General features: G+C 40.1%; 1 protein-coding gene across 1 annotated transcript; it reads right to left on the bottom strand.

Moving 5' to 3' along the window:
- Positions 1-551: 551 nt before the first annotated feature.
- Positions 552-11,696, bottom strand: jam3a (junctional adhesion molecule 3a). The gene is made up of 9 exons (XM_008288784.1): positions 11,566-11,696; positions 6,079-6,150; positions 5,849-5,962; positions 5,478-5,630; positions 4,302-4,504; positions 3,665-3,764; positions 1,997-2,126; positions 1,838-1,889; positions 552-1,736 (listed from the first exon to the last, which is right to left on the bottom strand). The coding sequence occupies exons 1-9, from the start codon at positions 11,627-11,629 to the stop codon at positions 1,701-1,703; spliced, it is 924 nt and encodes a 307-aa protein (XP_008287006.1). The 5' UTR covers positions 11,630-11,696; the 3' UTR covers positions 552-1,700.
- Between the last annotated feature and the right edge of the window lie 3,885 nt (positions 11,697-15,581).

Raw genomic sequence — 15,581 nt, 5'->3', positions numbered from 1 at the left:
ATGGATTTATAAGAGAAGCTTAATTGTTGGAGATTGAACTAATCCACAACATATACAGTAACTAAACCTAGTTCTGCATAAACAGGTGACATAAAAAGATCTAAAATATTAGAATGCTGCTTATATTTTGTACATTTTGCAAGTGATGGATATCTGTATGTACTTTACTTGACAACATTTTTTAATTTCTTACTTTTTTGTGTAGTACAGTATATTCAGTGGTATTAACTACTTTTAAATGAGAAAAGGCTCTTAATATTTCTTTCACCACAGAATCTGACACTTTTCTTTCTACTTCTTCATTTTTCAGACTGTATACTCGACACCTCTACGCATTTTACTTTTATGTTTTTTTTTAAAGTTGTCAAATTACCAGTCCTGATAGAACAGGTTTTGAAAAGTTTTCCCTTCACTGACTGTATAACAACCTCATTATATTCCCCTAAATGGGTTTGTTTATTCTGTTTAGTTAATCCTGTCTCAAAATCATATTCCCCGTATAAAACCTGAAGATACATTACCACAACAAAACACCTGAGTCTCCAAAACAATTACAGTTCAAATGTATTTAATAGTAACAAAATAACATGAACATATAGCAATAATATCAAATGAACAGTGGACATTTTAAAACAGTTCCTGAGTTGGTACACAAATCATTGACACTAATGTCTGAAATGACATACTGTTGTTACTGACAGACTCAACACTGCAGATACACACTGAACAGTGAATACTGTAAATTTATTTCCGACGAACAGTTTATTGCAGTATTTACAATAAGGTATGGAGTGCAATGCATTAAAATCAAAATATCAAAAAATGTATGTATGTATGTACATTTAATACTGAGTCGAAACTGGACAATATGTCCAATACTCACAAAATAATTAGTAAAGCACAAAAGGTCACTTATACACAGAAACAGCACTCTAAAAAATCATACTTCACCACCTTTATAGTACACATTGACTTTGCAGCATAGTGGGATATATGGTATTCAAATTCACGATTTAATCTGTCTCCATATACTTGTAAATATTTGTAATCGTCTGTAAATATAATAAAAGGCTGATAAATTGTGCCTTATGAGTTTGAGCTGATCAGCCTTTTGCAGTCTGCTACTTATTGCCTGCATAACTACAGTATATACAAAACACGTTTTGACTCTTCTGCATGTGAAACGAACTAAGAACATGTCTGTCTTATGAACAAAGTGAAAATAAAGGAGTTTTGTAAAACAACTTCAGTGTACACAGTAAAAAGTTTAGGGTTTATAAAAGAGGATTTGTTCAAAAAACCATGAAGGAATGTAGCTTACAGTAACCTTTGTGATGACACTGTGGGCCAAATATCAAATTTCACAGCTTTGAAATGGTTTGTGTGTGTTGTGAATTCTGTTGGAAAATGATTTAAAAAAAAAAAAACATAATTAAACAAGGTGTCAAAACCAAATGTTTTCATGGAAATCAACATGAAGAAAATAAAAAAAAATTCTGTGGCAATATAAAAATCAATACACTGTGCCACAAAATTATATTAAAATTACTTTGGCAAGTTGGTTGATTTGATTTTGATGTGCATCAGAGAATAATGTGCTGTTACGCCTCAAACGTCACCGACAGGAGCATCATTGTTGCAAGTTAACCTCAAACAGTGTTTGTCTTCTCTTGGTTCCTTCTCATTCTCAGTGTCAGCTGTCAAATGACAAAGGAAGACTTGTGGCGGAAATGACCCTGTGAAGAACAGGAAGCAGAAAATCATTGTAATATTTTTTTTGTTCCTAATAAGTAACACGTGTAATATATGCTGTGTGTGGTTTGCAGAGTTTGTGTACCTCATCTGCATCACCGTATTCAACGCCATCATTCTGCGCGGGCCAGTTGTAGCTGAAATAAATTAAAGAAAGGTAAGATGCAAAATCTTTGATGGAATTTAAAAAAATAATTTTCTTACATCTCCTCAGTCCTTCTGCTGAGCTGCAGGTTGTACTCACTTATTTTCATTGTGACCTTTTTTGTGGAAGCATCCGCGTTTAAGGGAATGACAAAGGCAGGCAGTCACACAGATGAATAGAGTCACTGCAACCAGTGACTTGAGGAAAATCCCAAGGATGTCAACGTCATCTGCAACAGCACACGGAGCAGATCACTGAACAGGTGGACTGAGACGTACACATCAAGGCATTTCACAACCAAAAGAGTAGTAATATCATTTTTGTCCTTGCACTGAAATCTTTACTTGATTATTAGTTTAGCTGATCAGCAGAATATTTTAATATTCAATGAATAATTTCAGCAAACTATCAAGATATGAAACACTGACACACACCTTCTGTTACAACTCATCATATTAAGCAAGACAGCTTTAGATAAATATACAGGCTCTGATGGTAATGCATGGAAAATAGTTACTAATTTTGACATTTTGTGGTGCAATGTGGTGAAAACAATGTATATCTGTAGCGCAACTATCTGCAACGTATACAGATTACAACAAGTACTTACTGCTGCTTCTTTGCATATTATATTGACAGCAGAAAACAACTTACCAAACTATCTAATACCAACTATTTCACATTGCTGCATCCTGCTCTGCCTGTAGTTCCCTCTCATACTCTCTGTCACCTGCATGTTAGGATATTAAAGAGCTCAGTGGTCAACACTTCACAGCGACATGGCCGACTGGGGCTTTTCTGTGTCAAGTTTTGTTTGCAAAGACAAGCCGGTTAGATGATTCTCTTGTCTCTCTGCTGCCTCCAAATGGCAGCTATTTTGACATGCTGACACGATGAATGCGCAGCATGCTTGTCCTTCAACTGATTTAAGTGGTGAGAACGTTGTTGCTTGGGGACTGATAACAAAAACGCTGAATGTTGAGGAGTTTGGTGGTTTGAGGCAATTTTAGACACAAGAAATATTAGCTAGTTTCTTCCCTGATGTGTGAATAGAGTGCTTCAGTTTTGCCTTTGTGGTTCCAAAACTTAATTGTGGCAAGGTGGCCATGTGTCTGGAGACAAGTGGAAGTGGCTGGACGTCCTTTATCCATTAGTGTTCATCTGCTCATCCCTGGTCGGGTCACAGTGGCACAAGGTGAAGCAGATTTTATTCTCTGTATGCTTTCATTTTAATATTTTTGATTTTCTGCAGTGTAACTCCTCAGTGTCCTAGAAAAGGGGATCCCTCTTCAGTTAGAGTTCTTTTATTGATAGGGTTTTTTCAGGGGGAGTTTTTAAGCATCCGAGTTGCAGGTGTTGAGGTAAACTTGTGATTTGTGACATGTCACCACTCCCGAACTCTGCGCTACCATAAGCCTCCAATTTAAAGAGTCGCACATATCACATCAGTGGGACGTTTAGTTAATTCTTCTCACTAAGCAGGAGCACACTTGAGGTCACTCCTGACTCTGTGATACGCTAACAACCTGTCCACAATGTACCCCGCATTAGGACACGGTGTATGCAAAAAAGACATTTAGCATAGTTCCTCCCTGTTACCTGTATTCTGCTTTTGCACATGTTGTCTATTTGCCTTCATTGCCTGTTCCCCCTTCTGTTCTCACATCTACCTGCCAAGCTTCTAAGTTTCTCTTCTTCAAGTTCCACATTCTGATTTAGTCTTCAAGTTCAAATACAAAACCATGCGCATGTGTGCGTGTCACTCACAAACTTCCATTATTTGCGGGGGACACTGTGCATGTCCCGCATCATTCTTTGCTTGGCAGTAGTACTCTCCCGCATCCTCCTTCCTCACCCGTCGAAATTTCTGCGGAGACATTTTTAGATTCAGTGCGTTGACGCACTGCTGGGTTGTCAACAAAATGCTAAAATGTACCTGACTGTGGATAAATGTTCTGCTGTTCTGAAGGCTGATTGTCTTTGATAGTGTTGTACCATTTTATTATTGTGTTTTGTAACATGATTGAATTTGTCACACTTTTACGTAGTTGCCACGTCTTCAAAGGAAACCATAAATACATCAGCTGGCTGCATGCAAAATTACATCCTTTCATATGCCAGTGTTTCATTAAGCGTCCTCACCGGCTATCTTTGCACGCACACGGCTAATCCTGCTATTAGTCATAAGATGGTTAAGGTTTTATTCAGATTAAGCTGTTCACATTTGCATTAGATAAGCTGTAATTGAGAATCCTTGATGCTAAAGACTTCCATCCACAAACACAACAGTCAGCCAGGAAGAAGAAGAAGTAGATTTCTAATAATGTAACAACAATAAATACTGATTGTTGCTACTGCTTCAAGTAATAAATGGAGCAATAATGAATGCCTCTGTCTTTCTTACCAGGCCTCCGGTGTCTGGATTGATGCTGTAGGAGGAGTTGACGAATCTCGGGCTGTTTTTGGGATCCTGGGGAAGCTCTTCGTTGTTGTGGAACCAGCGGTACTGAGGAGCGGGGAAGCCCTCGTTCTCCAGACATCGCAGCTCTGTCGATGTTCCAACCGTGACCGCCTCTGGCACACTGCACCGTGGCACAACAGGTTTGACTGCACACAGACACAGACTCGCATCAGCCGACAACAGATTATGTAATGTTTACACAGCCTCCTACTGATGCTGCTACTGCTGAAGGACTGCAGGGTGAAAAAAAAAATCCAGCAGCAACGATGTAAAGTTTTTCAGAAACTTAAATTTTTTTTTCATGTATTTTCTAGCTTAGCAAGCAGCAGAACCTCACAACATTGTAGGCAACACATTCCGTACTGACAGTTCTATTATAAGGTTGATTTGCATTGATTGTTAGTGGTTCTACGTGGGCAGGTTGGAGGGATTTCTGAGCCAACACTGCTGGCACTTGTTTTTTTTTCGAGTTTCTCTGTGCGCAGGCCAGGGTCTGCTTCAGGCACCGCGTCTGAAGACAAGGTTGGGCTTCCTGAGGTGAAGCGTGTTGCCAGGCAGCCCTGCTCAGAGAGTACTGCTATCCAGTGATATGTAACGTTTCCAACTGCCTGTGATGAAGTAAATGCAGCCGAACCGCTTCCTTCCTGCCTGTAGTGCTCCTGACTGTTCCCCTCTTTTTAAAGCGTTACAGTATCACCACAAGCTCCAGACATTCCCCTTGATTTGTGCGATTTTACACAGTTTTACAGCTTCTCCAAATGTTTGCACCTTGCTGAGACTGCTGGGTAAATTGTTACCCTGCAGGCAGCGGGTGTTATAGCACTCTGATTTCTGCCCCAGCAGCCCGTTTGATTAACCCACCATCCCTTCAAAAGACAACAGCTGGCTGCCTGGCAACCTCACAGTGGCTTCGTTTTCCTTCTCATCTAACCCCATGTAGGAAAGTGAAAGCGAATTTCTCTCCTAAATATTTATTATACAGCGTAAAAATAGAAGAAAAGCAACTGAATCTTGGATTTCTGAATTAAAGTACAGTTTCCTGTTTAACTCTTTGAAGTGCCTTATGTTTCAGTCAGTCATGGGCAGGTCGGTGACGTGTTAAGTATCTCCTCTTTGTACCTCTTACTGCAAGACTAATAAGTATCTCATCAAAGTCCCTTTGATCATCGATGGCGGCCACCTCACAGCGGTACTCTGCAGTGTCTGATCGAGTGGTGTTGAAGATCAGAATGTTGGCTGGCTCTCTGAGCTGAGCTCTGCGCTCCAAGTCCCCTTTTGAGAGGAAAAAAAAAAAAAAACACTTTACAATGGCTCATTCAAATACACAGCGTGACTTCACAGTTAAAAAACAGCATTCAGTGCCAACTTCTTTCAAGGTACCATTCATTCAGCTAAGCTTGTCCTTAGACATTGCTTTGAAATGCTGTGGTCGACCAGTTGATGGTTTTTTTTTTTTTTTTTTTTTTAAAGTGAGTTTCCAAGAGGTTTACCTGATATCTTGTTCTGAAAGTACACATAACTGGGGACACCGTTTTTAATCTTTTTCCATTCAATCCGTGGGTTGTTTGTTGAGATGGATTCTATTAAACAGGTCAGTTCGATGGCTGGGAAGAAAACAGAACGCGTGAGAATGCAGGAAGAAGTAGAGCCCAGATCAGAAACAAAAAAAAAGAAAAGGTGCTTTGGCTAAATAGGTTGGAGCAATTTTCCAGCAACTTACGCTCAAACTCATTTGCCCACACAATCTTGTCCGTGGTTCGGAGGATTACTCCCAGTGATGATGGAATGTGGCCTGTGGGGGGGAAAAAAAAAGACATTAAATGCTGAGTAACCCTGATTGCACACACAAGCATTTTCATTAGCAGACACTATCAAGCGGGCATGTTGCCTAATAAACAGTGGATTAGACTGATAAATACAGCGAGTGTGAGAGCCTTGGGATGTGATTTAGGGTGAACATATCGCATTAATTACTTCCCATTTCTATTTAAAAAAACTGACGCTTTGGGCCAAAAAGTTCTATAGTTTAATGAACACGTGGACCGCACAGAAGAAGCTTTTGGAATAAACTTGCGGTAGAAATGTTCCGACTTTGGTATTTAATTGGTTTCTTTTGTGGAGCTTAATTAGATAATAATTTGGATGGTGATGAATCATTGCAAGAGACAGAAAGTTCATAATGTTAAGCTACTGCTGTAAAAAGATTACTACAGAGATGTCTGTATATTTAGGCAGTGATCCATTTTTTTAATTGTTTTGGCTTTAATTCAGCACAATGCATCTGAAAGGAAAGCTTTAATTTTTTCTTTAAGTGTGTTTTAGGAGGATTCAGCAGAGTAGAGCTAGAACAATACATCTGTTAGTTAGCCCTCAACTAGTTTGATAATCAATTAACTATTAACTAAGTATTGTTTTAAAGGAAAAATCTGATTTCAGCTTTTTAAAACTGAACATTTTCTGTTTCTTTGCTTCTCTTTGACTGTAAATCTTTGGGTTCTGGGTAAAACAAGACAACAACATGAACCTTGAGAAACTGTGGTTGACATTTTTCATCATTTTCTGACATTTTATAGTCGAAAAAACTAATTGACTAATCAAGAAAATAACCGGAAGAATACTCGACAATGAAAATAAGCATTAGTTGCAGCCCGATAGTCGAGGCAACTAAGTGTTTTAAAGCCAAAGTCAATTTATTTCAATTACTGATAACTAGGACTGAAGGCAAAAAGCTCCTGAAGCAAGTCTCATATCAAGAAAGGATTACATTCTCTGTGCTTACTGGGGTACAGCTGGGTCTGGCGAAGTAAAGGGTATATATACTTCAGGAAATTGCTGGTTATTGATGTAATCGATTAGGAGCTTTCAGTTTCTTTATCTACTGATTTCTATGCTGAAACTACTCTGGTGATCAAAACTAACAGAAAAAGAAAAGACAGCGTATCCACACACAACGAGGGTGGAGATGCGTGATTTCTGCCAAAGATACAGCTGATGTTAGAATGTGAGTGTCTGCATCATTACTTCACCACATCTCACTAGTGTTCAGATGACGATATGCCTCTAAGGAAGAGCTGGAATCGGTCAATGATGTGTCACCCATTAGAGCAGAGAGTGCCCATTTCTTTTTTTAACAAACAAATCATCTCCGTATTTGGGACAATGTACTCTAAAAGCATTTTAAAAAAGAGATGGGTTTTGTGAAGTTGTATGCTGTTTAACCATTTAGTTATTTTACCACTCAACACAACACGATATCAATTTTTAAATGTATTTTTTCAGGTTTAGCGGAAGAGCTCCTACACTAAACTGTGACGCTAATTTATACCGAGGTTTGCAAAATAAATAATTTAGCCAAAAAAAATCCCCCAAACAAATCAAATCAGAAGCACAGAAATAAAACAGTGGGAATGTGGTTACATTTGAACCATATTTAATCAACCGTCTTGGTTTCCCTCTGGCACAAACACAACACATGAGATGCACTTCTTTTAACTTCCACGCTTGAGTGAACTGCTTACAGCAATCAGTGCTATTTAGTAAATGTCAGATTTCAACGGCAAGAGGCATAATTTACAAGTTTTGTCAAGTTCGGGACGGCAGAATGCAAATATATTAGTGAACTGTGGGGGAGAGGGGTGTGCAGGGCGACAACAAATTAAGGAAATTACTGTTCTATATGTACAAATAATTCAACAATGAGGGTGTTTTAAAACGCTGAGGATAAATAAGTATGCTTCTGCCTTACGCTGATACCCTATACTCAACATTTTTTGTCTGTCTTTTTCCAAACGCAGTAATTGCTGGGTATACACGCAGCTAACAGCACCCATGTTGAGTAATGGAGGCGTTCGTGCTCCCAGTGGGGGCAGTATAAATGCTTTTAAATGAAGGCTGAAATTAGACAATAATAATCATCTCAGCAGCCCTCGAACACAACGAGACGTCCCCTCCTGTTCTCCCGAGGCGCCGTGCGCCGACTAACTCCGAGGCTTTTTTTTTTTCTTCTTTTATTCAAAGCAGCCTCGTTCGCGCACAAGTGACCCTGAGATGTGTCGGGGAGTCAAAGGGAGCCTCGCGTATTGTGTGGCTGACGCTCGGCCTGGAAACGATGAAAACGTGCCTCCTGCCAAAGCATCCGGTCATATAAGCACAGCTGCGGACGCTGATGAGATTTGACTCCCAGGTCTCAGCTTCCGTCTCTGTTGCTGACTTTCCCACCCTGTACATCAACGGCTATTTTTACCCCAGCTGTGACTGGACATCCTGAGAGACACGGGGACAGCACGTCCAACAAACGCTCCCTCGGCGTTATGGACGTACCGGGCCCCGAAACTACTCTTTCAACTGCTTCTTCTATGGCTATGACATTTTGCAGCCACTTTAAGATTCATTTAACTGTATCTCCTTTAAATATTAGCCATTATATTAAATCTTATACACTCAAACTGCACTATGTGACAAAAAGAAACAGCTTTCACAATTCTACCGGTTTGTAATGTCTTAGTCTAAGTTACCAGGAGACACTTAAGATTTGCTAGAGCCCATCTGTTTTCATAAGCTCTCTGGAACATTGACAAAAGGTCCTTGGGGATGACCTTTGTTGCTTGCCACCTCCCCCAACATCCATGTGGCCTGAATAAAAGTTCACAGCCCTTATTATTTGCATTGCACAATGACTGATACTGGGGTTCCAGTGGACTGCACGGATATCAACCGAAATCTAAAACAAATGCTGCAATTGCACAACCAGGCCCAGTGTTAACATGAGCTTATTAAAGGTTCCTCTCATCCCTGCCTAAAAACAAAACAAAAAGTAGGCCGTGGGAAAGAATAACCACAGTCAATTAACAAGACAATGTGAAACTAATTACTAATACGAGCTTAGAATAAAAGCACTCGTACAACAATGCTCGGTCCCCCTGTGACACAATCTAGGCTGAAGAGAAGACAATATTTCTGAATTATGAAAATAATCTCAGCGCCGGCTGGAAAACAAACACGGGCTCATTTTTAATCCCTCTGTTATTGTAGTGCACATACAAAGTAGGTCCGTAGCCTGTTCTAAAGAGAAACCTGCTTTTAAATAGCCACATTCTGCAATCCTCTTATGCGCTAAATATGAAAACAACCACCCATCCCCATCGCTACAACAAAAGTTGTTGATTCAGTGCATCTATAAAAAGCTTTTTTCCCAGACATTCCAGTGCAGTCGCAGCAAATACGCTGAAGGCTGGAGGATGGAGAGAGGACCACTGGGATTCACAGCATACTGGAGCGACTGTGTAATAACAACTAATCACTCCCGTAGATTAGATTGCGACAGTCATGATATCATAAGCACTTGAGGGGAATGTAAGGAAGGGACCTGTGAGCTACGTTTTGCCCTTGTGTGTGTTTTTTAAAAGAAAGAACACTCGAGGCTACGCATGCGACACGGGCGAAGAAAATGTCACCGCAGGAGAGAGGAAGATAAAATGTAGCTCCACTATGTGTAACTTCTGCAGCTCCACTGTCCTGATGAGGAAACACAAACTAATGATAGATTGAAGTAGAGATCCCAAATTTTGCAGCATGTGTCAAGCTGTCAGTAACAATATCATTTCATTCAGGGGTGTAGCCATCAAGAACGTAGAGTCTCAGCTTTGATTATTTCATTTTCATCAACTGATCACTCTGCTGACAGATAGTTAATCTGCAATGACAGTTGTTTAACCATTTTCAACACAAAAATACCAATTAACTCTCTGGTTCCAGCTTCTTAAATGTGAAGATTTGCTGCTTTTCTTTGACATGTATGATTGTAAACTGAACATATTTGGGTTTGGAGGACGGTTTGGGGGAATTATGACAGGGGTTTTTTCAGTTTTCTGACAAGTTAGACACAAAAAATATGAATCCATCAATCATGAAAACTGTCAGTAGATGAATCCATGAAGAAAATAATTATTAGTTGCAGTTTTTATGGAAAAATCATATTAGTTTATTCAAAATATGGAGCTAGCTGGCAAAGTACATGCTGTGTATGATACTCTCAGTATGGAATAACATAATTTTTCCAACCTTAAAGCTACATAAAAGGATAATTTTAAGGAATCTAGATGTTTAGGGATTAACACCATCGTTCTCCTAAATCTAAATCCTAAAATCCATCAATTTTGTCTTCAGTTAAACAAAAATAATGCATCTTGATTCACAATTCTCGTGCCAATTCTCATTTTCATCCCTTATTCCAGCCTAACAGCAGTCTAAAACTCCAGGGTAGCACTTGGACTACTGAGTTTAGTCTTTAAAAAAAATGAATTTTGATCATTCCTCCTGCTTCTGTAGCCGTAAGCTACATTCACCCACTGGATCAGCCAGTCCTGAGCTTCAGAGCCAAAAAAAAAACAAACTGTCAAGAGCAGAACAAATGAATCTGTTCCTGTCACCCGCTTAGGCGTTTGATCCAGGCTTTCAGAGCACCTGGGTCAAAAGTTCAGCACCTGCAGATGCACCCACCTAACTGCCAATTTGTGCATCTGATCAGCCCCAAATCTCCAGCTGCTGTGTTGCACATCATCTTCATCCTGCAGCCTTCATCACTGCAGCTGACCTGCCTCACTGATAACACCATCACTAATCAGCATGTGAAAGGTCAGATAAATTTAAAGCTGCTTATTTGAAACTTGCATGTGAGATATGTAACCTGTGCATTTCACCCACACAGTGCACGCATGTTATTTGATGCTCCTGCAGGCCTGTGATTTCTGATAACCCCACAGGTCCCTCATCACGTGGCTGCCTTTTTTTTTCTTTTTTCTTTTTACGCCAAACTTGTTTTCATTCTGGAAATTTCCAAAGAAATAGTAAAACATACGAGCTAGCTAACCGAGTTTTTTTTTTTTCTCTTTTCTCTCCAGTAAAACAAACACGCCAAATTGAAAACTACGTCATTTTCCAGCTTGCATGTAACGTCAGCTTCAGTGTGTAAAAACGTGAAGAAGGGAAGAAAAAAAAAACGTTAAATCACTACAACACACCACAATAACGCTGCCTTGACATTTCTCAGCCGGTTTGTGTCAAGCTAACGTCTGGTTAGCTCTGACAGCTCCGTTACAGCGGCGGTGAAACCGACGGCAAGCCGCGGCTCGGGGACTCCGCTTCGGTTGTAGCTCCGTGAGAAAATGAAATGAAAAAAAAAGAGAGAGACAGGGAGGAAATAACTCACCCAGGCTGGTGTAAAGAGCCAAACAAGCTACGAGTCGCGCCATCGCCATCTTGCAGCGTATCATCGCTCGGCTACAGCTGCACACACTCAGCACCTCTGAGGTTTGAGGATGGGGGCAGAGCGGACTGGTGGATGTTGCCATCGACGAGTTTCCATAGCTACCAGGGCTGCGCGAGGGGTTGAGCCCTGAACTCTGGCTGACAGGCGGTGGGAGGAGAAAACACATCCTCCTCCTCCTCCTCCTCTACATCACACTACACCGAGCGTATGTCATCGTGGGAAATTGGCGACCCACACCCTCTAGTGGTTGTGAACATTACCTTTCCCTTCCAAAACTTTCTTTTTGACGACTTGAAAACATACAGCATCCCTGGAGTAGTCCTTCAAACTCCCACAGACTATTTTGTTGTTGCTGTTGGTCTAATAAGTTTTCAGCAAGATTTTTGACATGATATTGTAAGATCGTAATTCCCAAACCTTCTTAAAACATTTTTTAAGTGCTACTTTGAGAACGTTAATTTTGTTATCGTTGCCCCTGACAAGTTGATATTCTACAGATAAGCTAGGAATGGCCTCTTCTCTGAATGATTTGATTTTGGGGTCAATCAGTGCAATAATAGCTCCGCTAGAAGTCAAAGGTCACGTTTTCAAAGATGCCATATTGTGGCCTCCAGGGGCAACTTATCCCATCTACTGAGGGCCCTCTAGTTAATTTCTTTAACCTCAACAGCATACCCCCAAAACATTACAGGGAAAATGTTCTACCTTTCTTAGTGTATGAGATGTGGGGCCTCGATAACATCTTGAAAAGATTTTTTGAATATTTTTTGAGTCTGCTCTTCCTCTGTCATTATGGGACATAATCTGTAGCTCATTATTTGAAAAGATAAATATCCCCAAAAACGTTCTTTGAAGACTAGATTAAACATTTGGAACATTGATTGAACATTTTTCAAATGTTGCATTGAGAATGTTCTTCTTTTTAAAACATTGTATTAGGGAATATTTTGTAAAAGAATGTTCTATAATGTGGTACGCAACAGCATATGCCAAACATTCTTAGAACGTTGCAGTGCTGGTTTGAGAACCTACTTGCTCTGTCATTATATGACATAGTCTGTTGCCCTTCAGGAACTTTATCAGATAAAGTTAAATATCCCTAAAATGCTCCTTGAAGTTTAGATTAAACCTTTAAAACATGAATTAAACATTTTTCAAATGTTGGATTAGGGATTTTTTTTTAAATCATTAAACATTACATTACATTTAGGGAATATTTTATAAAAGAATGTTCTGTAATGTGTTGCCTCCACATCATCCACCCAAACATTCTCAGAACACTGGAGGAAAACTGTTCTACCGTTGCTAATGTATCACATTACATGATGAAGAAAAATGAAGGTCTGTCATCGAATATGTGACTTGTGAGGTCTTGATAACATCTTGAAAACATTTTTTGAATGTTGAGTGGAGAATCTTCTAATCTGAAGCCCTGACAACGTCCTCCAAACATCCACGGAATGTTGCAGCTAAAATGCCATGTCTTAGTTCACTTTTAACCTTATAGAAACATTACTTGAAAATATAGATATCCCTACAACGTTCTTTGAAAATTGGATTAAAACTTCAAAACAGTGTTTGAACCTGTAGAACATTCGTTTATAAAATATTCCTCAAATGTCATACACTGGTACATGATAAAGAAAGGACACTCTCAATGGAACATTTGAAAAATATTTCAAGAATGTTGGGGATTTAAGTTCTTACAATGTCATCACCAAAACATATCCGTAAATAACACAATCCTAACTTTGAGAACATTCTAGGACAGGGGTCGGCAACCTTAAACACTCAAAGAGCCATTTGGGCCTGTTTCTCACAAAAAAGAAAACACCGGGAGCCACAAAACCCTTTTTGCCTTTTAAATTGAGGTTACCATTGCTTTTTTTTTTTTTCACCTTTATGGTATGTATAAAAAACTCTAGTGTGTTGCATTTATGAAATCAATGAACTGCCACAGAGAAAACAAAATGTTATTTCTGCAACAAAAACATTTTGACCGCCGAAAACAAAGACACTGGGTTGAAGGTTTGAAATAAAATAGTCAACGTCTATTTGAGTCCTCCTCCTTTATATGAAATAAAAAGCCGAACGTAAACTATCCACCTGCAGCAAACATAGGCGAAGGGAGAGGAGGGGCCTCTCCTTTTCCTTCTTTTTTTGTTGAAACAAGGAAAATGCGCTAATGTTACATGAAGACACTTTACACAGAGGTGTTCTGGGAGCAGCCAGGACATTCCCAATCCCAAGTTTGAGTTCCAACTGAATGGTGTCATTTAGTCTCTGTTCCAGCAGCAGCTGGACTCAGAAATGTCAGAAAGAGGCGCAGCCAGCATGGTTAGTTATCTTAACCCTGTTCAGGACTTTCATGTTGCTATACGTAGAAGGTCTTTGGGGGTCCATTGGACCCCAAGAAAGAATATGTGCAAAATAACTGTTGGTATTCATTATAGGCTTTATACAATGTTAAATACATTTTCTGATAAGTTGACATATTTTTGGCTGCAAATGCATGACAAATGCTTCTCTATTTATATTTAAAAATCATCCATCCAGCCATCATCTATACACCGCTTAATCCTCACTAGGGTCACGGGGGGGCTGGAGTCACTTAGAGACAGACAACCAAGCACACTCACATTCACACCTATGGACAATTTAGAATCACCAATTAACCTCAACATGTTTTTGGACTGTAAGGGAGGAAGCCGGAGAACCCAGAGAGAACCCACGCTGCACGGGGAGAACATGCAAACTCCACACAGAAAGATCCTGGTGCCCCCACCGGCGACCTTCTTGCTGCGAGGCAACAGTGGTACTAACTGCGCTACCTTGCAGTCCCCCAGTGTGGAAGGATGCCGGCTCAAACTGGTGAGCTATTGTTATTTAAAAATCAAATCTTTAAAAATCAAAAACCAATACCTGTCATCTAAACCAAATGGCCTGGGGTCCAAAAGACCCCAGAAGTCCTGAATAGAGTTAAGAAGAAGCCATGTGAGAGTCAGACCAGTGAACCAGACAGGTTCAGGGGGACAGTTCTGAGGACAGGTATCCAAAGCAGGACCAGTCCAGCAGCTGTAGCCCATCATCAGCACCAGGTGAAAGGCAGAGCAGGACAGACAGACATTCCTCAGAGCAAATGAAGAACAACATTGGTAATATAAAAGAGGAGAGCATTGTGTTTATGTGTGTATTTACGTGTATGTATCATTGTTATGTACCTTGAGCCATCAGGCTGTTGCTAACATGAGTCTTCACTGTGAATCAGTTTGAGTGTCATGAGTTGCTTTAAAAAGAAGCAATTTTCCAGATCATGTTTATTTTGTTAGATTTATTTAATCAGGGTACGCCTATATTTAGTCATACAATGTGAGTACAAGTAAAGAACAGTTCTCGAGAAATTGCTGTAGGCTACATCTACGAATAACGCAGTGTTTATTTTCCAATTGTTGCCGGTTTTAATGCACTTCAACTGCAACCTAAGCCTCAGATGTAATGTGTGCAGTAAACTGGGGTGGAATTGAAATAGAAAGCCTCCCGTCTTTCTCCACCACAAGGTGCATACAAATGTTTTAATGAAACCAACTGCAGCACCCAACTTTTCGTTCTCCTGCTTCTGAACAACCTTCTGATCTTGTCTTGTCGCCCAGCTCTCTCTCTCTTTGCTGTCTCCGCTGTTCCTTTTCCTGTTGTTTCTTCTCTTTCTTTTCTCTTTTGAGCCTTCTGTCCTCCTCCTTCTGCTCGCAGCTCCTGAAAAGACTGAAGAATCTCTTCTTCTGGCGCTTTTTCACGAGCTGCTCCTGGAACTCCTTGTTGTCCTTCTCCAGGATTTTATATGACTCCTCCACTTCCTGGCTCTTTTCTAGCAGGACTTGAACCTCCTGCTGCATCAGTTTCTGGTCCTGCTCCAGAACGTCTTTGTCCTTCTGGAGGTCTTTGTTTGTCACCTCCAGAAG

This window comes from Stegastes partitus, unplaced genomic scaffold (genome assembly GCF_000690725.1).
Source record: "Stegastes partitus isolate 25-593 unplaced genomic scaffold, Stegastes_partitus-1.0.2 Scaffold574, whole genome shotgun sequence".
Taxonomy (NCBI): Eukaryota; Metazoa; Chordata; class Actinopteri; family Pomacentridae; genus Stegastes; species Stegastes partitus.
Note: the sequence above shows the minus strand (reverse complement) of the source record. Positions and strands in the feature narration are given on the sequence as shown.

Excerpts from the sequence above, each read along its gene's own strand:
- jam3a (XM_008288784.1), bottom strand. The coding sequence starts at position 11,629 with ATGATACGCTGCAAGATGGCGATGGCGCGACTCGTAGCTTGTTTGGCT. Across the intron at positions 3,765-4,301 it reads ATCCAGACACCGGAGGCCTG|AAATTTCGACGGGTGAGGAA; the intron begins GTAAGAAAGACA and ends ATGTCTCCGCAG. Across the intron at positions 2,127-3,664 it reads CCCGCAAATAATGGAAGTTT|ATGACGTTGACATCCTTGGG; the intron begins GTGAGTGACACG and ends GTGCTGTTGCAG.